Raw genomic sequence first — 25,086 nt, forward strand, 5'->3', positions numbered from 1 at the left:
TTGGACATTTGAACTTGGCAACAAAAATGTGGATTAGGAATTAACTGCACTAAGACACAAATGTTGAACTTTTGTAGGGCAGGTACCTTTAGGGAGGACCGATATGGGCCATTTTAGAAGTTAAACTAAATTTTGATAAAATATTAGGAGATCCAAAGCTTGGACCAAATTGGTTGCCCAATTCAAGTGATATCGTCCTAGCATTTTAGTGACATTTTTTAAATATTGGGGAGATGTACCGAAAGTTGTGGACCGGTATTGCCCATTGAGACTAAGTTTGGATATAATATGACGAAGACCAAATGTTGGACCAAATCGGTTGAACAGTTCGAGAGTTATCGTGCTCTCCGACCGCCACATATTGTAACGTAGAGGTTTTTACAACTTTCTGGCTGTTTTCCCAAGAAATATGGACTTGCCCCTGAAAAAACTTTTACCGTCGTAATGGAGGTAGCGAATGCAAATCGCTTCAACAAAAATCAAAGTGATTTGAGACCAGGTCTTAAAGTGAACTTATCTGAAATTTTGCATGAGAGGTACCAGAAGGAGTAGACAAATATAGTCCATATTCGAACGTGATCTATATCTGGTAGATATATTAGGATGTGCACAGTATAGATTACATCGGTCACTCCCTTCAAGAGTTATCGTGCGCAAAATTTTTCCGAACATAGCCCATTTTCGAATTTAAACTATGTTTTGATAAAATATTACGAAGGCCAAATTTTGTACCGAATCGACAAATCCGTTCGAGAGTTATCTTGCGCTCCAACCACTACACAAGGTGTCATAGGGGCTTTTTGCACCTTTCCGGCCATTTTCTCAGGAAGTATGGACTTGCCCCTAATGAAACTTGTACCGTCGTATGGGGGGAAGTGAATACAAGATGTTGCAACAAAAATCAAAGCGATTCGAGAGCAGGTCCTAAACTGAACTTATCCGAAATTTTGTGTGGGAGGTACCCGAAGGAGTGGGCCGATTGAGCCCATATTGGAACCTCATCTAAGTCTGGTAGAAATTTCACGATGTGCAAAGTATGGACCAAATCAGTTACTCCCTTCAAGAGTTATCATGCACACAAATTTTCCGAACATTTTGGAACTTATGTGGGGGAGGTACCGGAAGGTGTGTACCGTTGTAGCCCATCTTCGAACTTAAACTAAGTTTGGGCAAAATATTACGAAAGCCAAAATTGGAACCGAATCGGTTCATCCCTTCGAGAGTTATCGTCCAGCCAGCCAGACAGGCAGACAGACAGACGGACGGACATTGCTCAATCGACTCCAAATTGTCTGAAACACATTTCGTCCAAACATACTTGGGGTCTAAAACCATTATTTCGATGAGGCACATTTTGCCCGTTTGAAAGTGTATATACCCTTCATAGCCTAAAGGCTGAGGGTATAAAAAAGAATAACAATCGGCTGAACCAAATTCGAACTAGGTTGTTCTTTGCCTTTTATTCTTGTAGTCGAAATGACTTGAGCAAGAAAGTCAGTCGTTTATGCGCCGAGGTCTTAATTCTCCTATCTTTATGTTCTGTATAAAACTTGTCACATATTCGAATACACAGAAAATCCCATTACTGAACTACAAGAAGTCCTGCTCTACTGTTCTTTCTGAAATGTTTGTAAACATTTTTTTTGCACTGATCCACATCGTAGTTAGTGGTTCAATTTCGTAATGGTGACAGAATTCTTCTCAAATTGTGCGGTTTTGCGAATTGAAACAAACGGCTGCTTTAGTCGCTAATGTTTGTTTTTCGCTTTAGTTTAAGGGAAAACAAGCATAGGCTAAAACAACAACAACCATATGTTAAAAAAATTTTCCCCCAAGCACTCTCCTTAAATTCACCTGTTTATTATTATTGAACGACTTAATGACTCTGGCGATCGAAACGGTAAACAAGAAAAAATAAAAATAAATAATTATTTTTGGAACTGGTTTTTGCCATTTATGAAAAAGAGGGGCTCGTTTTAAGCCAAAAGCAACAACAAAAAAACACAAACACACCTAATGGACAACAACTGAACAAAGACAATAAAAGGAAAACAAAACAGACTCTATTTTTAAGGTCAAACAACACTTTAGGCTATAAGAAGTTTAGCTTTTAAGCTGTATGCTCCATAAACAAAGTTAATATTAACCCATTCCCCAATCATGCTTACCATTTTAGAAACGACAACAGCAACCGACACAGCCGAAGTTAACATCGACAGTCTACTGTACACCGAAAGTGATTTAGAAGACGCCGACATGAGTGAAGGTAAAAATATACCCAGTACGCCCTCGTCCAGTGCAGAAGTACCCTTCCGCCGAATGAGCGATTTTCGTAAAAGATCGTTGAGCATAAATCGCTTGGTCGGTGTCATTGATGAGGGTACCAATGTTGTTAGCTTCTCGATTTATACCACACCCGAATTTAAAGAGATTGCTGTCCATCGCATTGAAAATCAGATGATTAGCGTTCAAGATGGTTGGTTCGAACAGGATCCTGTGGCCATAATAAACAATATTTATCGTTGTGCCGAAGTGGCTGTCAGTATGTTACCATCTTTGGGTTATCGCAAAGAAGACATTCAAACAATAGGTATTACCAATCAACGTGAGACGACAGTGGTGTGGGATAGTGTTACGGGTAAACCGCTGTACAATGCCATTGTGTGGAATGATATACGCACCACCAGCACTGTGGATCAAATATTGGCCAAAGTACCTGACCAGAATAAAAATCATTTTAAAAATATTGTCGGTTTACCGATATCTTCGTATTTTTCGGCCTTGAAAATACGTTGGCTTAAGGATAATGTACCGGCAGTGAGGAAGGCGTGTCGTGAGAAGAGGTGTAAAGCTGGTACCATTGACAGCTGGATTGTGTGGAATTTGACAAAGGGTGAGTAGCAAACTGTAAATATTAAACCAAAGCAACATAGAAGTAATAATTTCTCCAAATTTCCTTCTTTCAGGTTCCCTGCACATAACAGATGTCACCAATGCCTCCCGCACCCTATTGATGAACATTGAAAGCCTGGAATGGGACCCTCTAATGTTAAAAACATTCTCCATACACATGGATATGTTGCCAGAAATCCGTAGCTGTTCGGAAATTTATGGTAAAATCAGTGATGAGCGTTCGGTGCTAAATGGCATGCCCATTAGTGGCATTTTGGGAAATCAACAAGCCTCGCTGTTGGGACAAATGTGCATCAAACCAGGCCAGACCAAAAACACATACCGCTCCGGCTGTTTCCTGTTGTGTAATACCGGCACCTCCCACGTAATCTCTTCGAGAGGTTTACTAACCACACTTGCCTATAAATTGGGACCAAATTCACCACCCATTTATGCCTTAGAAGGTGCGGTGGCTGTTGCGGGTCACGCTCTAGAATGGCTGCAAAATAAAGTGAGAATAATGCCAAATGCCGCCGATGCAGAGAAATATGCCGAAGCTGTGCAGACAACGGGAGATGTTTATTTTGTGCCTGCCTTCACGGGGCTATATGCACCTTATTGGCGTAAAGATGCCCGTGGCATGATTATTGGTCTCACACAATACTCCACCAAACATCATGTGGTGAGGGCAGCTCTGGAAGCAATTTGTTTCCAATCTCGTGACATTTTGGAGTGTATGTACAAAGAAGGTGGTTTCAAGTTTAACAAACTGCATGCCGATGGTGCTTTGTCTTCCAACAATTTATTAATGCAATTGCAAGCCGATACTGCCGGAGTACCGGTATTTCGTTCCCAACTGCTAGATTCAACGGCATTTGGTGCCGCCATGTGTGCCGCCCAGGCAGAGGGTATTGAATTGTGTAAATTTGATCCCGAGAAAAGACATTATGACAACATCTACTATGACACCTTCCTGCCCACCAGCACCGAGGAGGAACGTAAGCGCCGTTATGGTAAATGGAAAAAGGCTGTAGAACGTAGTTTCGATTGGATTGATCGTGGTCAATCGAAAACTATGACCGAGGAACGTTATCGTATGCTTTCATCTGTACCTGGTAGTTTATTCCTCATTGCCACTTTCGCTATGCTGGCCCATTCGTTGAGAAATGTAAAGGCTTAGAGATAGATAGTGATAAAACACTACAACTATTAGAGAACTATAGATAGACAATCATTTAGCTGAACAATCGATGACGTCTGGAATATTGGAACAAGTGTTTTTTTTTAGCTTTTGGATATCGAAAAAGATATTTTCCGTTTAACATCAAAGGAATTGGTGAGATTATTAAGAAGTTCATATAGAAGAAGTGATTCATGCAAACTATTTTAATCATTAGAAATAACAAGCCGGTTTTGATGGTACTACAGGGTGTCCCTGGTCCGTTTTTTATCTCATATTTTCTCGTCTTGAATAATTCATCTTTTTGGACCCATTTAAAAAAATTATAAATTCATTGTGGCATAGACATGAATACATTTTTCCGTACCAAGTGCATCAGATTTGTATACCCTACCGCTATGTGGAAGAGGGAGTGTATTAAAAGTTGGTTTTGCCTCAAAAAATTGTAATCAAATGTAATGAATGGGTTACTTAGACTTAATTCATATCCAAGTTAATGTCTTGAAGAGCTGAATTGATCTGGCTCTGTATATCCGTGAGTCCGTTTGTCTATATAAACCTCTCAACCCCAGCACCCTCGGGGACAGTGTCCTCCGCAGTATGGACAATTTTCGTAAAACATCGTTGATCATAGGAGTCATTGATAAAGGTCCCACTGTTGTAAGATTCTCGATTTATACCACACGCCAATTCAAAGAGATTGCTGCCCATCGCATTGAAAAGCAAATGATTAGTGTTAAGGATGGTTTGGTTTAAACAGGTGTTCATAATATACACAATATTTATCATTGTACCGAGGTGGCTCAAGATATTCGCATACGCTAAAAATCACAATTTTGATCGGATCGTCACGAAATTTTTTGGAGTTAGGTGAAGGTCCAACGTTGGAAAACGTCCATTCATTTTTGGTCGGATAATATTTAGGGGTCGGAATGAGGGGTCGGGATGAGCAAAAAACTTCTGTGGAGAAATTAGTCAACTTGAATTCATATATGAATATCTCCGCTTCTATGAGGGTATTCCAAACAAAAGCATGTCAATGAAAGAAAATTTCACCATTATAATGATGGTAGGGCGTAGGTGGATTCGGAATGCAATAAGAGCTAATCAATCCCCTTTGGATAGCATGTACAGAATAAATCAAAGCTAAAAAGGAGACAAGCCATCCATATTTTAAGAATGCGCCTCAATGAAATAATCGTTTTAGACCACAAGTATGTTTAGACGTAATCCTTTTCAGACAATTAAGAGTCGATGTAGCCCTGTCTGTAGCTTACGAATGATAACTCTCGAATGGATCAAACGATTTGGTCCAAAAATTTAGACAATATCGATATACTCCTCACTAGTACCTCCTACATAAAATTTCGTAAAACTGTAGTTTAAGGTCATGTCTCCGATCTTTTTTTCGTCAAGAGGTGGTCCTCTATAAGAACTATGAATTTCTTCTGTAGACGAGGCTTTAGTATGAGGTTTTTAATTTGGGTTGTTCATGACTAGTCGAAAGTGAAGGTATTTGACCGATGACGTCTAACAATCGATTTATTTTTCCAGCGGCATATTCGATGAATGTCAATATCAGATAGCAACGGGCACGTTGAGATCGAGAATCGACAAAAAAGAAGAATTCCCTCATTTACACCGTATTTTCTCTCCGATTTATCTTACAGACCTCCTAAAGGTGTTTTCTTAACATAAAAAAGTACCTATAGGTGTATTTTAAACATAGAAGGCCTCCTAAAGACGGGTTATCTTCATAAATAGAGGGCGTAAAGGTGTCTTCTTAACATAAAAAGTTTCTATAATGGAATTCTAAACATAAAAGGCCTCCTAAAGACGGCTTATCTTCATATATAACCTTCTGAAGGGGTCTTCTATAAATAGAGGACCCTAAAGGGTCCCCCTAACGGGGACTTCCTTTCATAGAACTCCTCCGAAAGCTGTATTCTTTACATAGAGGATGTGTTCTATGTATAGAAGGTTCCTCAAGGAGGTGTTCAATGTATTGAAGGTTCTTTAAGGATTATTTTATACATAGTAAGTATTCTAAAGGTATCTTCTATCCATAGAAGACCTCTTTCAGAACTCTTCTATACATTAAGGACCCTTCAATACATTAAAGACCTCCTTAAGGATCCTTCAATACATTAAAGACCTCCTTAAGGACTCTTCTATACACATAAGACCTTCTTAAGGAACCTTCTATACATAGAACAACTTCTTAAGGACTCTTCTGTACACAGAAGGTCATAGAAAACAAGTAAAAAGTATCAGTCGGATTTGCCGACAGAGATATACCCTCAGCCTGTGTATATTGAAAAAACTTTTTCCCAAAATACGTTATGAAAGTGGATCTCCAGCCACAACATATGGTGCCATAGGGGGTTTTTACACTCTTCGGGCTGTTTGTTCAAGAAGTATGGACTTGCCCCTAAAAAAACTTTTACCATCGTAATTGAGGCAGCGAATGCAAGTTGCTTCAACAAAAATCAAAGTGTTTCGATATCAGGTCTTAAAGTGAACTTATCCGAAATTTTGTGTGGGAGGTACCAGATGGGGCGGACAAATATAGTCCATATTTGAACCTGATCTATATCTGGTAGATATATTAGGGTGTGTAAAGTATATACCAATTCGGCCACTCCCTTCAAGAGTTACCTTACGAACAATTTTTCCGAACATTTTTGAACTTTTGTGGGGGAGGTACCTGAAGGAGTGGACCGATATGGCTTATCTTCAAATTTAACGATGTTTGGACAAAATATTACTAAGGCCAAATTTTGGACGGAATCGGCAGATCCGATCGAGAGTTATCTTGCGCTCCAACCACTACACACGGTGTCAAAGGGGTTTTTTGCAACTTTCAGGCTATTTTCTCAGGAAGTATGCACTTGGCCCTGATGAAACTTGTACCGTCGCATGAAGGGCAGTGAATACAAGTTGCTAAAACAAAAATCAAGGCGATTCGAGAGATGGCCCTAAACTGAACTTTTCCGAAATTTTGTGTGGGAGGTACCCGAAGGAGTGAATCGATTGAGTCCATATTGAAACCTTATTTAAGCCTGGTACACGTTTCACGATGGGCGAAGTATGGACCAAATCGGTTACTCCCTTCAAGAGTTATCGAACGCACCAATTTTCCGAACATTTTCGAACTTTTGTGGGGAAGTTACCGGAAGGAGTGGACCGATATAGCCCATATTCGAACTTAAACTAAGTTTGGTTAAAATATTACGAAAGCCAAAATTTGAACCGAATCGGTTTATCCGTTCGAGAGTTATCGTGCGCTCCAGCCAGCCAGACAGACAGACGGACGGACATTGCTCAATCGACTCCAAATTGTCTGAAACACATTTCGTCCAAACATACTTGGGGCCTAAAACCATTATTTCGATGAGGCACATTTTGCCCGTATGAAAGTGTATATACCCTCGTTAGCATAAATGCTGAGGGTATAAAAATTATATTACATTTTTGTGTGAATGGAGTTGAGTATGGGCAGTCGGAGAAACTGCGTTACCTGAATTGGTCTTGACCACAAATCTGTAGGATGTATGTTTGTAGGGTTAGAGGGGCAATAGAACACGCGTTGCATGCCCACGTGGGCAACTGTTTTAGGTACCAGGTATCCTCTATAGGAATTAAAAAGCGGACCGAGTTGTGCCCGAATAGAACGTGTTTGTCTGGGAAGTCGCCGTTCACTATCCGAAATTGCAGGAGGATGTTGATATAGAGCTTTATTACATGGCTTCGGAGACCGCTTGTTTATGTACCGTTTCTATGGAGTTCGCTATCGACAATCTGTTGACGTCCAAATAGCACTTTCGATGCCTCCATGATAGCACTTGAAGTTCTTACCAATGTGTCGAGGGGTAGATCTTCCATCACAGTGTGATGACTGCGATGATACAGTAGATAGGACGACAGGAGGAACAGTCTAGTCAGCAACATATTATGTTGCTTGGTTTACAGCACCGTGGTCTCCTCATGGAGGTGATCCACACTGGACATTTGGACACAAAGCGTTGCAACTCGAGGCACATTATTTTGTGACGCTTATGAAGGAAGTTCAGACTGGAGTTGTTGCGTAGTTAAGGACGGAACAATCGATGGCGTTATACGTCCCTCATTAACAATTTTTCCAATGAGCCAGCTAGAGATTTGAAGACTTTATTCCTAGCCGGTGATCGACACTGGAGATTTGCATGGATTATATTGATTTAAGACTTTATTGTATCTATCGCCGTTTATGGCTTGGGAGACCACATATTTTAGTTTGTCAACGTACATTTTTTTAGAAATTTTGGGCATTATTTGAACATTTGTTGGGGAGGTTCCAAAAGGAATGGATCCACCATATAGACCATTCTGGAACTTGGTGATAGTATGGAAACAAATATATCATTGTAATCAACACAATCAAAAATATTTGAACTTTTGTGGGTGAGATACTCGATTTGGAATCAAATCGACTCAAATTGTCTTTGATCTCATTATATACGGCCTTAGGTTAGGTTATAGGATGCGCAGCTGCTGTAAGTGGCAGCCACTCCACTCAGAGACCTTGTGGTCCATTGTGATCATCCTGGGTGTTGAGTAGTGTTGAAAATTGATGTGTAGTTGATGACTGTAGGTGAAGTAAGTAGTTGCAGATCCGGTTGTGGTATGATAGATACTGGTGATGGAATGAAAATAAGCTAAGGAGATGGAGATTAGTTTTGGATAGGAGAAAGTAGATGGAAAGTGAATGGACAGGTGAGAAGTAGAAAGATAATAAGAGAGTGAATGCGGAGGAAAAGATGATATTTAGAACGTAGATTGACTAATATACTTAATTTAAACAGCCCCAAAGCCATTTAAGGCCTCTGCAGTATGCTAGCAAGGCTGTGGGGTCGGAAGAGGAGAAGTGAGACAGGGATTCCGTCGTGTGAACGCCAAAAAGCCTGTGTCTTTTGGCCCTCAGTCTGGGACACAGGCAGAGAAGATGTTTAATTGTTCATTTCTTTTTAACAGAATGGAGAAATACCGTTAAAACTCGTCTAATATGAGTGACAATTTTCGTAAGTGCACTTTCCAAGAAAAGTACTTTGAACGGTTTTTTTTCAAAATCCATAAAAGAGACATATTACCAAAAGCAACACAATTTTCCATTTCCAGTACTCTCAATTCCAAAACGATTTTACACACTTTTCACATGAATTTTGCAGAAATTTTAAAAGATTCCATTTGAAATTCAAAAATTTTCAAATTCAATTTTTTGAGTAACTTACTTCTTTAAATATTAAGTGAAATTATTCAATTTGCAAATTAAATTATGTACATTTAATCAAAAATCTTGATGTTCAAATGAAATCTTTTCAAATGGAATCCTTTAGTTTCCAAAAATTTCCAAATGTGGAAAGAAATATTTTGAATTTCAACAAATTTCGAACAAAAAATGTTCTATGAAGTTTTGATTTTTAAAGTAGAATTTTATATATTTAAAATTTCATATTTTTTTTTAATTCTAAATACTATTATTTCAAGATTTAAAAAAAAAATATTTTATTTTAATCATGTGAAAATTGTGAATTATTTATATAAATAAACAAAAAAACACCAGAAACTTGTAATGTAATATTTCGTCACGTGAAATGCCCAAAGACGTAACCCTCAATGTAACCCTTTGAGGGTTACGTCTTTGGGCATTTCAGGTGACGATTTGTACTTATAAAGTATTTCCTTAATAAATTACGTTATTGTTATAGTTTAAGTTATTCTATTAAATCCTAATATACTTTTTTTTCAATTATTTTTTTTTAACATTTTTATTATATAAATCATTTATATATGTTTGTAAAACATACATTCGACCCCTATGTACTGACTTCCTTTTCAAACAAATTCTGTTTGTTATTGTTTATTTTTATTATTGCTTGTTTTTATCTTGTTGCACACTTTTGTTTATTTCCCTATTATAAAATACTTTATAGCCATATGTGATAAAACCAAACCTTCCCTTTTTATTATAACTTTAAGAAACGAAATGTGTGAAATTTTTATTTTTAGACATTCAAGACTTTCAAATATGCCAACGACTTATAAAATATTATTTAATCATTTATTATTACTGTTATAATAATTATTATTACAAAATTTTGTAAATATTAGTTATTTATAAATTATAGAAATTAAGTTCAAAAAAAATGTTACGTTAATTGAAATAAAAGCTTTAAAATTTAAAGAAAAAAATCTGTATTTTGTTATTTTTAAATTACAATACACGGTGCGCTTTAACTAATTTTAAATGGAAGGTGCTTACACCTGGTAAGTTTTTGCAGATTCTGAAACTACAATGCTCGTAGATGAGAAAACTTAAAAAACAAAAAAATCGCCGGATTGATTTTCAAATCAATCGCGATTTAAGTTCCCACTTTAGGGGTAATTTAGGGTTTCACGATTTTGCTTGGAAACCGCGAGTTCTATGTAAATGGGCCTAAAGAAAATGTTGTAGCTGTGAAAATTCTCCACAAGATTGACCTTTATGATATTTTCATAAGTTTTACCGTTTTTGAGATATAGAAGTTCAAATTGAGACAATGCACTGACTGTATCGCCTCCTTATAAAACAATGTCATTACTGCAATTTCCCAAATTAAACTGATATATCTTGAAAATGGTACAACCTAGGAAAAAATAAATCATACACAGCTTCAACATTTTCTTAAGTCCCATTTTGATGTGACTTGCGGTTTCCAAGCAAAATCTTAAAGACTTAAGATAAAAACCGAAACATTTGAACTGAGCCTCTATATCTCAAAAACTATAAAACCTACGAAAAAAACCTAAAGGTCAGTCTTGTAGAGAATTTTCACAGCTACAAAATTTTCTTTATACTCATTTCGATACGACTTGCGGTTTCTAAGCAAAATCGTGAAAACCTATAAAACCCTAAAATTGTGAATTTTGATCGCGGTTTATTTAAAAATCATTCTGGCGATTTTTTTTCTGTTTTTTTCTATTTTTCTTATTTATGAACATTGCTGTTTCAGAATCCGCGAAATCTTCTCATGTGTAAGCAGTTTTCATCAAAAGTTAGTTAAGGCGCACTGAGCATGATATTGTTTTATAAGGAGGGGATACAGTCAGTGCATTGTCTCAAATTGAACTTCTATATCTCAAAAACGGTAAAACCTACGAACATATCAGAAAGGTCAATCTTGTGGAGAATTTCCACAGCTACAACATTTTTTTAGGCCTATTTATATACGGGTGACGTAGGGGATGGAAGATACCAAGCAACGGTCCTGACCGGTTTTAACATGGCAAAGCCCAGGATTTATCTTGGTCCCTCTTTCATCTCAAGTGGACACTGACCTCCTCGTGGTGTCACCTGGGGAACTGCCTTTAACACCCGTTAAAGGTAGTGAGCTAACATGTGCCGCGCGTTCACCCATAAGAACGTTAAAAACTTGGGTTTGGGCGTCGGGTTAGTAACCCTCCCCTAGAAAAAACAGCATACTATGAAAAAAACGAAAGAAAAGAAAAACAAACCCCTCTAAAGTTGACGAACCCCGCAAACGTTTTAAGGACCATGATCTGCGAATCTGCACCTGGAATGTTCGCACTCTTTATAGAGAAGGTGCAGTCTTCGCATTGGCAGACGTACTTGAAAAGTACAAGACCGATATTACTGCCATACAGGAAATACGATGGATTGGGAAAGGCGTCACAACAACACCTAAAGGAGACGCACTGTATTATAGCTGCCATGACGTAAAGCATGAGTTTGGTTGTGGATTCGTAGTTAGTCGGAGACTAAAACATCTGGTATCCAGCTTCACCCCAGTGAATGAAAGACTTGCTGCAATTCGAATAAAAGCTAAATTTTTCAACATCAGCTTTATTTGCGCTCATGCTCCCACTGAAGAAAAGGAAGAACAGACCAAAGATATATTTTACGAGCGCTTAAAAGAAACATATGACCGTTGCCCTGCCCATGACATTAAAATCATTCTAGGCGATTTTAATGCCAAAATTGGAAAGGAGAATATCTTTGGCCCAACAGTCGGGAAATTCAGTCTCCACAGTGAAACATCTGACAATGGTATGAGGCTGATAGACTTTGCAGCTGCAAAAAACATGGTAGTTAGCAGTACCAGATTTAATCATCTCGATATTCATAAGGGCACCTGGCTGTCTCCAGATCAGAAAACAAGAAACCAAATTGATCATGTTGTGATAGATGGAAGACATTCATCGAGCGTGTTGGATGTACGATCGTTCCGAGGCGCAAACATTGATTCGGACCACTACCTTGTTGCAGCAAAGGTACGCACCCGCTTAAACGTAGCAAACAAAGTACGAACAGACACAACACGAAAGTTAGACATCGGTAAGCTGCAATCACAACAGATAGCCACAGCATATTCCACTCAACTAGCCCAATTGCTTAATCAAAGCACTCCTCATCCCGATAACGTATCAGCGCAATGGCAAAGCATTGCCCACTCCATGCAAACAGCCGCAAAATCCATACTTGGATACCAGAGACCTCCACCAAGGAATCCATGGTATGATGAGGAGTGTCGTGCTGCCACCGAAGAGAAAAATGCGGCATATAGGGCTACTTTACAATCCGTAGCAACGCGTAGCGCACGAGAGAGATACAGGGAGAAAAGGAGAGAGGAGAAACGTCTTTTCCGCAGGAAAAAGAGAGAGATGGAAAAGCGGGAGTGTGAAAAAATCGAGATGTACAGGAGCCAGAATGAAGTCCGAAAATTCTACCAAAGAGTCAAGCATCAAACTGATGGCTTTGGTACAGGCACATCCTCCTGTAGAGACCAGCAAGGTAATTTGGTAACTGATACAGATAGTGTACTCAGGATATGGAAAGAACATTTTTCAAATCTGTTGGTATCCAATAGCAGCGAAGACGACGAAGATACCACAGTCCCAATCCCAGAAGATGGTATTGAATGTATACCGCCCAGCCAAGATGAGGTAAAGACAGCAATAAATCGGCTGAAGAATAATAAGGCAGCAGGGGCCGATGGCTTACCAGCCGAGCTGTTCAAAACCGGAGGCGACACGCTGATAAGGTGTATTCATCAGCTAGTTAGCATCATCTGGCAGGAAGAACGAGTACCCGACGATTGGAACCTGAGTATCCTGTGCCCCGTCCACAAGAAGGGAGATAAGACTGTATGCTCTAACTATAGGGGCATAAGTCTACTCCCTATTGCCTACAAAATCGTGTCAGGGATATTGTGCGAACGACTAAAGCCTATGGTCAACGAGATAATTGGACCATACCAATGCGGCTTTAGACCTGGCAAGTCCACCATTGACCAGATATTTACCCTGCGGCAAATCCTGGAGAAGACCCAAGAGATGCAGATCGACACCTACCACCTTTTTGTCGATTATAAAGCAGCCTTCGACAGCCCGCTGCGTTCAAAGGTATTCCAAGCCATGTCTGAATTTGGTATTCCCGCAAAGCTCATCCGGCTTTGTAAAATGACTTTAACTGACACGAGGTCCTCAGTTAAAATAGGAAAGAACCTCTCCGAAGAGTTTGGTACCAAAAGAGGTTTCAGACAAGGAGACAGCCTTTCGTGTGACCTCTTCAACATCCTGCTAGAAAAGGTTATACGAGAGGCAAACGTCAAAAGAAGTGGCACAATCTACACCAATAGTCACATGTTACTTGCTTATGCTGATGTAATAGACATCATGGGCCGATCAGTAAAAGAAGTAACTGATACCTTTATAAAGGTCGAAGGAGAATCTGCTAAAGTGGGTCTGGCGGTAAACGGTGAGAAGACCAAGTTGATGGTGTCGACGCGCAATGCGTCCATTGAGCTCGGACCGACTGTGGAAGTTGGTTCCTATAATATTGAGGTAGTAAAAGACTTCGTCAACCTCGGCACCTCCGTAAACACAACAAACGACATCAGTTGTGAAATAAAAAGAAGAATTGTATTGGCCAACAGATGCTACTTTGGTTTAGGTAAGCAGTTTAAAAACAAAGCCACATCTCGTCAAACAAAAATAACGCTCTACAAAACACTGATACTACCCGTGCTGATGTATGGCTCCGAAGCCTGGGTACTTGCGCAAGGAGACATGGCAGTGCTTGGTGTGTTTGAGAGAAAAATTCTTCGAAAGATCTACGGACCAATCTGCGTTGACGGTGAATATCGACGTCGCATGAACCACGAGCTGTATCTGCTATACAACGACATCAATATTGTTAAACGTATCGAGATGCAGCGATTGCGTTGGCTAGGCCATATCATAAGAATGAGCGATGATGAACCCGCTAAAAAGGCGTATGAATACATGCCACATGGCGGTGCACGCAGAATTGGCGGGCCAAGGAATAGATGGCGCAAAGAAGTGGATGATGAGATGAAAAGGCGCGGTATTCCAGAGTGCAAAGCAACAAATAGAGAGGAATGGAGATCTATTCTTAGTTCGGCCTATAGAACAAATGTTCTGTAATGGGCCAGCTAAGTAAAGTAAGTAAGTAAGTATTTATATACGGCCCGCGGTTTCCAAGCAAAATCTTGAAAATCCCTCCGGCAATTTTATTGGTTTCTTGATATTTCTCATCTATGAGCATTGTAGTTTCAGAATCTGCAAAAACTTCCCAGGTGTAAGCACCTTCCATTTAATTTTGGTTAAGACACACCGTGAATATTTTGTATTTAGATTTTTTGTTTGTTTGTTTCTCCTTAAGTCGAATTCAAGGAGGTATAGTGCCGTTAAATATATAAATATATATGTATTTGACGATTTTTTTCCGTTTTGTTGGGAGTCTCGACAGGCTTATATGAAAGAAGGAAGGCCATCATCCTGCTTTCTATGCATATCTTGTTATAGGTAGACACATTGTTTTACTAGTTTTGGAAATTATTATTTTTATTTTCTTTCACATATTCGAAATTGTGCCATATATTTTAGTCATGAATCTTTCTTTTTATATTCAAGTTACACCCTTCTGCCATTTAGTTGTCATTCGATATCGATTTTTGATTGAAGTCGTAGAATTAGCCTCTAGTTTTTTTCTAAAAATGTAGCATTTGATACGACATTTTATCAAACACTTTGAAAATGTTCTGAAAATAAAATATTCAAGTTAATCCAATAAATTAATCATCCATCATGTTATCAATCTTCACACTTCTCCTTTTTATTTAATAAAACATTTTTTCCATAATCTTTATTTGCGGTATATCGCCGCCTCGAAGACTCTATTTAGCAATCTTGTCGATATTTCTTTATCAAGTTTGCAGAGTAGGGCGACAGCCACACCTTCATTTAATTCTTAGTTGTACGATAAGCGTTTACGTTGCAATGTTATTTTTGTTTATCTTTGCAATTTCTTATGAACTTGTCCTGATAATAAATTTGTTTATGTACATACATATATCCCCCTAATTGCGATTGTTCTACACCCTGAGGTAAAGGCCATTATCGAATAATATTTGCATGTGTCAATGCTTTTCACCTTGTTTTGTTTTGAAACCCTTGCTCCTCAGTCCAAAGTACCATCTGTTGGTCAGTTCTTTTTATCACAAAAACTGATATTGTTTGGTAGATAAAATAACACACCACATACATACATATTTTTTCCCACGAACACACTACCTAATAGTTATACAGGGTGATTATGAATGTCAACTCCCCGTGAGTTTTGCAGGAGAAAGTGAGAAAATTCACGGGAAGTTGACATTCATAATTGGGCTGATAGTTTCCAACTCTGATAGTCTCACAGTGATTCAGAATATATTTTTTACTGGTCAAAATTCGACATCAAAATTGATGCGAAGGTAGAATGATCTATTATTTGGGATACCAGATGATTCTGCCAGAATGGAACATGTTTGCCAAGGAAGTTCGCGCTCACTGTCCGAAGTTGCAGGAGCATGATGATATTATTTTTTTTTTGCGTCGCAGACGACATGTTGATGTTCGGTTTTTATAGAGTTTGTTATAGTTAATCGTTAATCGATAGCATCTGAAGTCCCACTCTAGTTCGAGGAAAAATGGTGAACGTTTTCGAAGACCAAACCCAAAGTATTTTCGAATTATTTATTGAGGGAATATGCCTGTATTCGTTGCTTCTAGGACTCCTCCCGTTCATGAAGTTAAAAGTGACACTGTGGACTTTGTAGGAGTGATGGTTGCTAAACTGTTGGATATTTTAGCATTTACGGCGAGTATATCAATGCTTGAGGAAATGACCGTGCAATCATTGGGGTACCACGCTATCGAAACGGCTGTTGGAGGACTAAGGAGCTTCGCAAGATACATGTTAAAAAAATGGGGAGAGGACAACCAATGATGTCGACCGTACATAACAATCCACATCCCTCCACATCTATGCAATCAGCGTTCCGGCCAGCGGCTGCCACCTCAGTGTACATGTTTTTGTATATGTTTCGTTTTTCTCTGCTGGGAGCAGCATATCCCGGAATGTCTGCTCCGGACTCTTTTGGTCCTTGCCGGGACGGAGGAAAATCCAGGACCAATATATTTGTGCTCGGTTTGCCACATCCGCATCTTCAGTGGGTGCATTTAAGGGGTTGCTCTGGACTTGCCCACGCGAGGGACTACGATAGGGACTATGTTGCTGCATGCCTTGTGAATACAGTCCCCAGTGAGTCGTCATTGGATTACGAAACTCCCTCGTCGTCTGATTATGAGACTCCCCCGCAGTCCCGTCGACAACAACCACATACGCAGCCTTTAACACCAGCCGTTGTTGTTCCAATCCCAGAAAATGCATCCTTTTTGCAATTTAATTGCAATGGGCTCCGAGGTAAGATCGATAAAATAGTGGACTTTATGAATCGGAAGAAGATCAAGGTCGCGGCGGTGCAGGAATCCATGCTGAACGACCACAGCTCAGTATGTTGTGATGGTTACAACGTAATAAGGAAGGATCGCACCAGATGTGGAGGTGGGGGATTAGCTTTCCTTTTGCACCAGTCTGTTCAATACAGACCTATCTCGCTTGAGCCTGCCTCTAATGACCCGTACATGGAATGTATGGGGGTTGCAGTCAGGTGTGGAACTGCCGAGATAGAGTTGCTGAACGTATACATGCCGCCGAGAAATAGCTGTATCTCAGATTATAAGCCTGTCATTAATGCGCATCATGAGATGTGGTATTCGGCCCTCGGAAACCACCAGAGGGGTATAGCGCTGGCTGAGCAGATTGATAGCTCTACGTTTTGCTCGGTCAATGAGGACGCCCCTACCAGAATTAGAGGAGCGTGTCACAGTTCCCAGACATAACCATTGTGTCACCTGGTCTGACAAACGACGTCACCTGGCAACCCGTCATTTCCCTTGGATCAGACCATCTCCCCATAATTGTCTCCATCAGCAGACCACCCGATTTCATCACCTCTGAACGCCGCACATTCGTCAATCATGGGAAAGCTGATTGGCTGAGTTTCAGAGAATTCACCAATCACGGCTTCAAAGAATTGCCCAATCATTCTGATGTTCGGGTAGCGGAAAGGACGTTCCGACACATCATCAATGCAGAGGCGAAGGGATTAGCAAATGAGCGTGATGAGCTTCGTCGAACCAACCCCGACGACCCCAGAGTCAGGGAGCTGACACTGGAAGTTAACAGGCTGGCCGGCGAACATAAGCGGAACTAATGGTTAAATCATCTGAAGAGTTGCAACATTGGAGCCGGTATAGGTGAATTGTGGGTAACGGTTAAGTCACTCTCGAACCCTGGAAGAAGGGAAGATAGGACCTCAGTCACATTTGGCGACGTTACGTTGACTGACCCGAAGAGTTGCGCAAGTTATTTCAATCGACAGTTTGTCGAGCACCCCGAGAGTGACAGGGCGAAGAGAAGAGTATTACGTCGCATCAGATCTCTTCCTGCCGAGGAGGAACCACCACAGTTTACAATGGATGATGTTGCAAATGCCATCAGGAACGCTTAATTATCCAAAGCGTTGGGCCCTGATGAAATCTCCATGGTAATGCTTAAGCAGCTGGATGAGCCGGGAGTGGAGTATCTCACTAAAGTTCTCAACCTGTCGGTAGTCACCCTTATTGTTCCTGAAGTCTGAAAAATGGGCAGGGTGGTCCCCCTACTAAAGGCAGGTAAGGATGCCAGCAAAGGTGAATCGTACAGGCCGATTTCGCTTTTGTCACCTTTGGCGAAGACCCTTGAGGCCTTAGTCTTCCCCAGCATTAGAAATAGCTATCAAGTTACCGATCATCAGCATGGATTCCGTAAGCAGCACAGCACGACAACAGCGCTGCACGCCATCTCCACACATATTTGTCGAGGACTCAACTAGGATCGGCCGTGTGATAGAACAGTGATTGTGGCGCTTGACTTATCAAAAGCCTTTGATACTGTCAAGCACTCCACGCTGTTCGAGAATATCGAGCAGACAACCCTCCGGCCAAGCCTGAAACGTTGGATAATCAATTATATGTGTGGTCGACAGTCGTATGTGGAATTCAGGAACAAGAAATTCAAGCCCCGTAGAGTGAAACAGGGAGTTCCTCAAGGAGGGGTGATATCTGCGGAACTGTTTAACCTCTACCCTTCCGGTATTCCGCCCCCTCCCGACGGCATTGAGATCGTAACGTATGCAGATTAATGTACGATCCTGGCGTCAGGTACCTATCCTGATGACATCTGTGAGAGACTGAACTCCTATTTAACCGATCTTACCACATTTTTCCACGTGAGGAATATGGAGATATCCGCTACTAAATCGACGGCCACTCTGTTCACCACATGGGCGGCGCAGTATAGAAGAGAGTTGAATATCAGGGTCGATGGTAGCAGAATTTCGACCAGAAACTGCCTCAAAATTCTAGGGGTCACATTCGATACCACTTTCACGTCGTTCTCGCATGTCTCGCATGCCCTAGCAGGCAGCACTTGGGGTGCAGATAAGGAAACCTTTTTGACCACGTATAAAGCGATAGGTCGGTCTGCGGTAAGCTATGCGGCGCCAGTTTGGTCCCCGAATTTATGTGACACGCAGTGGGATAAGATTCAAATTTGTCAGAACGCCGCCCTGAGAACTTCCAGTACGACAACATAATGAGATGCTATCGTTGCAATACTTGCTCGGGTGTTACCGTGAGAGCCATCCCAATCACCATTGCACTTCTGGCCACCGATACACCCAGGCATATCAAGAAGGATATTCATGCTCTAGAGACGGCCGTCCAACACTATAGGAGAGAACCTCTACATCAACAGGCCTATCAGGCAGGTTTGAACAGTTTCGTGACCACTAAAAATTCAAATGTCAAATTACAGCAAGTTTGATTTTTGGTGGAGAAGTTGCGTGACCACTGAGAGCCTCAAATGTCAAATTACAGCTAGTTCGTTTTAGCTAAAATCCTTAAAATACCGAAAATCGTGAGGTACCGTTATATGGGAGCTATACCAAAACATGGACCTAGGTTGATCACTTTTAGAAAGAAAAGTAACTTGAATGTTTGCGGCTGTGTCGCACAATTTTTCCATAGCCATTTACATGCTCTGCTAATCGTATGTCAAACTGTCCTGAGTACGTTTGGGCTAAAAACTGTCAAACTTTCCAAAAAAAAGTTAAATGGCCGCAAACATTTCTAGTTCCCCTCGTATTATTGTATGTTCGTTTTCCTGCTTAAACAGGCTCTGGCCCTATCTCCAGATCTAGGAATGTGGTTGCTTCGGTTGGTTGTAACCACAATTCTAATGGCGTTAGTTGAGTATGTTTATCAGGGCAGTTGAAAAGGTGTTGTGTACCGTGCGGGCCTGTACCGCATGCTGGGCATATATTTTGCACGGTGTCATCAATTACTGGAGGAACTAACGCGGTTGCTGAAAGTAGTTGACCCAAAACTATTCTGGTTTGTCGTGTCAGCTGATGCTTTTCAACTGCGATAGATAGGGGATGTATTCCGAGGACCGCATTCACACGATATTTGGTTATGGCATCTGCGACTGCATCTGTGTGAATGCTTTCCAAACCTGATTGATAGGTTTGTTGATCTAGGGGTTCTCTCTTATATCATTGGGGGAGTCCTATCCACCATACGATGATTGGGATGAGTCTCACGGTAACGGCCAAGCAATTACTGCAATGAGAGCATTCCATTGTGTTCCCGTACTGGAAAAATTTTCGACTTATCAACCAGATGGTTCACTGGTTCAGTTCTCAGGGCGGCTTTCTGACAGGTTTAAATACTTTTCCATCGCGTTGCACTTATGTTTGCGGGACACAGACCTATATATCACGTTTTATGTGGCCAACAAGGTTTCTTTGTCTGCACGCCAGGTGCTGCCTACTCGACGGCGTGAACATGCTGTCGAATCCTACCCGTAGGGTCTTGGGTCAGAATTCTGCAACAATCGACCAGGGCATTCAATTCTCTGCTCATCTCTGCTGTCCATATGGTGAACAGAGAAGCCCTATATTAAGTGGCTGATATTTTCATATTCCTCGGAAAAAGGGAATAAGATCGAGCAAGTAGCAGTTCTGTCTTTCACAAATGACATCGGCGAAGGTACTCGACGTCAAGTCGTACAATCTTCCGCATACATAACGATGTCAATGGCGTATGAAAGGGATGGCACAGAGGAAATGTAGAGGCTAAACAGACTGGTGACCACACATATAATTGATTATGCAACTTTTCAAACTTGGCCGGAGGGTTGTCTGCTCGATAACCTCAAACAGCGTGGAGAGTTTGACAGTATCAAAGTCAAGTAAAACAAGCGCCAACATAACTGTTCTATCACACGGCTGCTCTGTTTGAGACCTCGACTACTATGTGTGGAGATGGCGTGTAGCGCTATGCTGCTTACGGAACTCATGCTCATGATCGGCAACTGGATAGCTGTTTCTGACGCTGGAGAGGACTAAAGCCTCAAGCGTCTTTGCTACGACCTGTACGATTCGACTTTGCTTTTATCCTTGCTTGAATTCAGTAGCGGTACCACCCTACCCATCTTCCAGACTTCGGTGAGCGACAGGTTGAGAACCTTCGTAAGATAACCAACTCCCATGGAGATTCCATAAGGGCCCAACGCTTTGGATGATTCAGCGTTCCTGATGACATTCGTCACATCATCCATTGTAAATTGGTTGTTGTTGTTGTTGTAGCAGCATTTAGACCTACGTAGAATCATAGGTTTAATGCTGGGTTGGCAGCCGCTGGCCGAAACACTATGGTTCCGGGTCAAAATGATTGTAAATTGGTGTAAGTTGGTGGTTCATTCTCTCTATCTCACTGTCGATTGAAATAAATTACGCATCTTTTCGAACTCTCCAAACGTGACTGAGGTCCTATCATCGTTCTTTCCAGGGTTTGAAAGTGACTTAACCGTTGCGGCGCAATTCACTTATTCCGGCTCCAATGTTGCAATACTTCAGATGATTTAACCACTTCTTCCGTTTATGCTCACCGACCAACTGGCTAACTTCCAGTGTCAGTTCTCCGTCACCTCTGCTGGGAAATTTGGTCACACTTCGGGTATTCCACTAGCAGTTATATGGCGAGCGGTTGTAGTTTATTTAGGTATCGGCAACAATAATCACAATTGATACCCACAGGTTTAACACATCTAACACATTCTGGAGTCCTTCTGCGATTGTTTGAACTTTTCCATCTTTCAATTTCAACGCATCCAATTTAATTTTATACATTAATTCTTGCGGACCACGGTTTGATATTCAAAGTTCTCAAGGTGTTTGTCGTCAAAGTGCATGCTGCACTTCTCCAGATTTATGGGGATTTTAATAACCTCAGCGGAAAGGTGGTAGGACAACATCTTAGGGCTTATAAGAACGTATCTTGTAATGAATGTTGAGTTATGCTTCCTTTAGCTCGTTGATGCTGCATTGTCATACTCCCAAGGATTATCTGTACTGCTGTCGGATGAGTCCGTGCTATGATCGGAATAATCAGGTATCGCTGAGCTGGTAAGCGTGGACACAATCACCGCCATTGTCATCTTTAGCTTGGTAGGGGTTGTGGTATTTGCCACCAGCAGTTTTGCCGCTGGAGTAACCAATGTAGCCGTTGCCCACAATTGCACTTTATCAAGGTTATTTTCCTCTTGTTCCACAAACATTCCAGAACGGACAAGGGAGTCTTCTATCATATCTGGCCTGGGAATAGAACACGTGCATTCAGCATACATTAAAAAAAATACCTCGACTGTACCACAATTGCCTGTTGCTATAATACATTTCACATATGGGTTCCTAGAGTCTAACTCAAGCGAGGCAGATCTGCATTGTACCTTTCTTGTGAGATCTTTGCGGAGCACGTTATTGGTTAGCCCCGACCACATGCCATGCCTTGTATTTGTTTCACTCTACGTTGCTTCGATTTCTTATCCCTCAATTCCACGTACTACTGTCGTAATAGAATATCCAACGTCTAAAACTTGGCCGAAGGGTAGCCTGCTCGACGCACTCAAACAGCATGGAGTTCTTGATAGTATCTAAGGCTTTTGACAAGTCGAGCGCCTCCAACACTATCCTATCACACGGCTACCTTTGGTTGAGCCCCCAACTAATATGTGTGCAGATAGCGTTCAAAGCTGTTGTACTGATGTGCTGCTTACGGAACCCATGCTGTTGATCGGGAACTGGGTACCTATTTCAGACGCTGGGGAGGTGTAAAGCCTCTAGAGTCTTTGCTACGGGCGATAAATGTGAAATCTCTCTGTACGATTCACCCCTGCCAGTGTCTATATCTGGCTTCAGTAGCGAGACCACCCTGACTATTATTCAGACTTCGTTGACGATTTGGGTTGTTAGCGACAAGTTGAGAATTTTCGTAAGATACTCGACTCCCGGTTCATCCATCTGTTTTGCATTACCATCGTCAGGGCCTAACGCTTTGGATGATTCAACGTTCCTAATGGCATTTGCAACATTATCCATTGTGAAGTGTGGTGGTTACTCCTCGACAGAAAAAAAGATCTAATGTGACGCAGTAATCTTCTCTTCGCTCTGGGGTTCTCGACAAATTGTCGATTCAAATAAGCTGAGCACCTCTTTGGATCAGTCAGCGTAACGTCGCCAAACGTGACTGAGGTCCTATTTTCCTTCTTCCCAGGGTTCGAGAGTTACTTGTCCGTTGCCCACTTATTAATTTCCAGTGTCATCTACCTAACTCTGGGATCACTAGAATTAACTCAACGATGCTCATCTCGCTCATTTGCTAGTCTCGCAACCTATGCTGGATTTTTTTCACTTCGAGTATTCGACCAGCAGGCATATAGCGAGAGGCTGCAGCTGTGATGATGTCTCGGATCATCCTTTCTGCTACCCGAACATCAAGCGGGCTGGACAATTCTCTGAAGCGGTCATTAGTGAACCCTCTGAAACTAGGACCATTAGCTTTCCCATTATTGATCAAAGTGAGGCGTTCAGAGGTTGTTGTTGTTGTAGCAGCTTCTACAAGTACATGTAAATCTTTATTGATTCGGCTCTGCCTCCAGCTCCAAGATTAGAAAGAACGCCACCTGAATAGGATTCGTCAAAGAGAGAGTAGAGTTAAGTTAGTCGGGCTGGCTGGGCAGTTAAACAGGTGCTGCGTAGTAATCGGACTGGTGCCACATGCTGCGGAGATATTCGGAGTGCCATCAACCTTGGCCCAGTAAGAATTGAGGCGGCTGCACCAACCAGATCTAAGTTGTGCCAACACGACTCTCGTTTGTCTTGGTAGCTGTTGTTCTTCTGCTGCCACGGGTGGTGGATGATCGTCGAGGACGATATTAGCACTGTAGGCTGCCGGAGCCTCTGCAACCGCATCAGTGTGAATGTCCCTTAAACCTGCCTGGTATGCACGTTGATGTAGAGGTTCTCTTTTATATCTTTGGACCTCTCTCTCCAGATCTCGATAATCCTCCCTAACTTGCCTGGGGGGTTCAGGCATATCCACTAGATGGTGATTTGGGTGGTCTTGCATATAGCATCCAAGCAAGTACTGCATCGTCAACATCCTGTTGTGTCGACGCACAGGAAGGATCTTGGTCTCCTCATGTAAATGGTCCACTGCAGACATGAGGTGACACACTGTAGCTGTTCTCAGGGCAGCATTCTGGCAGATTTGTAGTTTATCCCATTGCGTATCACTTACGTTAGCAAACCACGCTGGCGCCGCATAGCTTACCACAGACCGACATTTCGCGTTGTATGTGGTTAACAAGGTTTCTTCATCCGCACCCCAAGTGCTGCCGGCTAGGGACTTGAGGACCGTGTTCCTGTTTCTCAGCATATCGCAGATAACTGTAGTATGCTATGCCCTAGGACTTTGGGGTAGTTTGAGGTCGGAATAATTGCACCGTCGACCTGCACATTCAGTGGGAGCTTCAGTGTGTCTGTTGACCTAGTGGTGGATATTTTCATATTCCTCGCGTGGAAAAACGCTACAAGATTAATGAGATAGCCATTTAGCCTGTCACAAACGTTATCGATGTTGGGACCTGACGCCATGAGTGTACAATCATCCGCGTACGTAATTAACTCAATGCCGCCGGGAGGGCGTGGAATTGTAGAGAGGTAGAGGTTAAACAGTTCCGGAGATATCACCCCTCCTTGGGGAACTAACTGCTTCACTCTACGGGGTTTGGACTTCCTGTCTCTGAATTCCACGTATGACTGGCGACCACACAAATAGTTGATGACCCAGCATTTCAGACAAGGCCAGAGGGTAGTATTCTCGATATCCTCGAACAGCCTAGCATGGCTGACCGTAACAAACGCTTTGGTCAGATCCAATGCTACCATCACTGTTTTGTGACATGGTTTGTCCTGGTTGAGTCCTCGTCAAATATATGTGGAAATGGCGTGCAGTGCTGTTGTGGTACTATGCTGCTTCCGGAATCCGTGTTAATGATCCGCAACTGGATAACACGTTCTGATACTTGGGAGGAGTAATGCCTCGAGTATCTTTGCTACTGGCGATAGAAGTGAAATCGACCTGTATGACTCACCTCTACTGGCATTTTTGCCAGGTTTCAG

General features: G+C 41.5%; 1 protein-coding gene across 3 annotated transcripts in view; it reads left to right on the forward strand.

Moving 5' to 3' along the window:
- The window catches only part of Gk2 (Glycerol kinase 2), a 64,508-nt gene extending 56,010 nt beyond the window's left edge, over window positions 1-8,498 (forward strand). For 2 of the 3 annotated variants that reach the window (XM_073980793.1, XM_073980792.1), the window contains exons 2-3: window positions 2,177-2,893; window positions 2,967-8,498. In XM_073980793.1, the coding sequence (XP_073836894.1) occupies window positions 2,257-2,893; window positions 2,967-4,072 (1,743 nt within the window). In that variant the 5' untranslated portion in view covers window positions 2,177-2,256 and the 3' untranslated portion in view covers window positions 4,073-8,498. The remainder of the gene's footprint in view (window positions 1-2,176; window positions 2,894-2,966) is intronic. The other variant, XM_073980794.1, reaches the window with a different exon arrangement.
- Window positions 8,499-25,086: the final 16,588 nt, after the last annotated feature.

This window comes from Musca autumnalis, unplaced genomic scaffold (genome assembly GCF_047663935.1).
Source record: "Musca autumnalis isolate F117 unplaced genomic scaffold, ASM4766393v1 scaffold_4, whole genome shotgun sequence".
Classification (NCBI taxonomy): Eukaryota; Metazoa; Arthropoda; class Insecta; order Diptera; family Muscidae; genus Musca; species Musca autumnalis.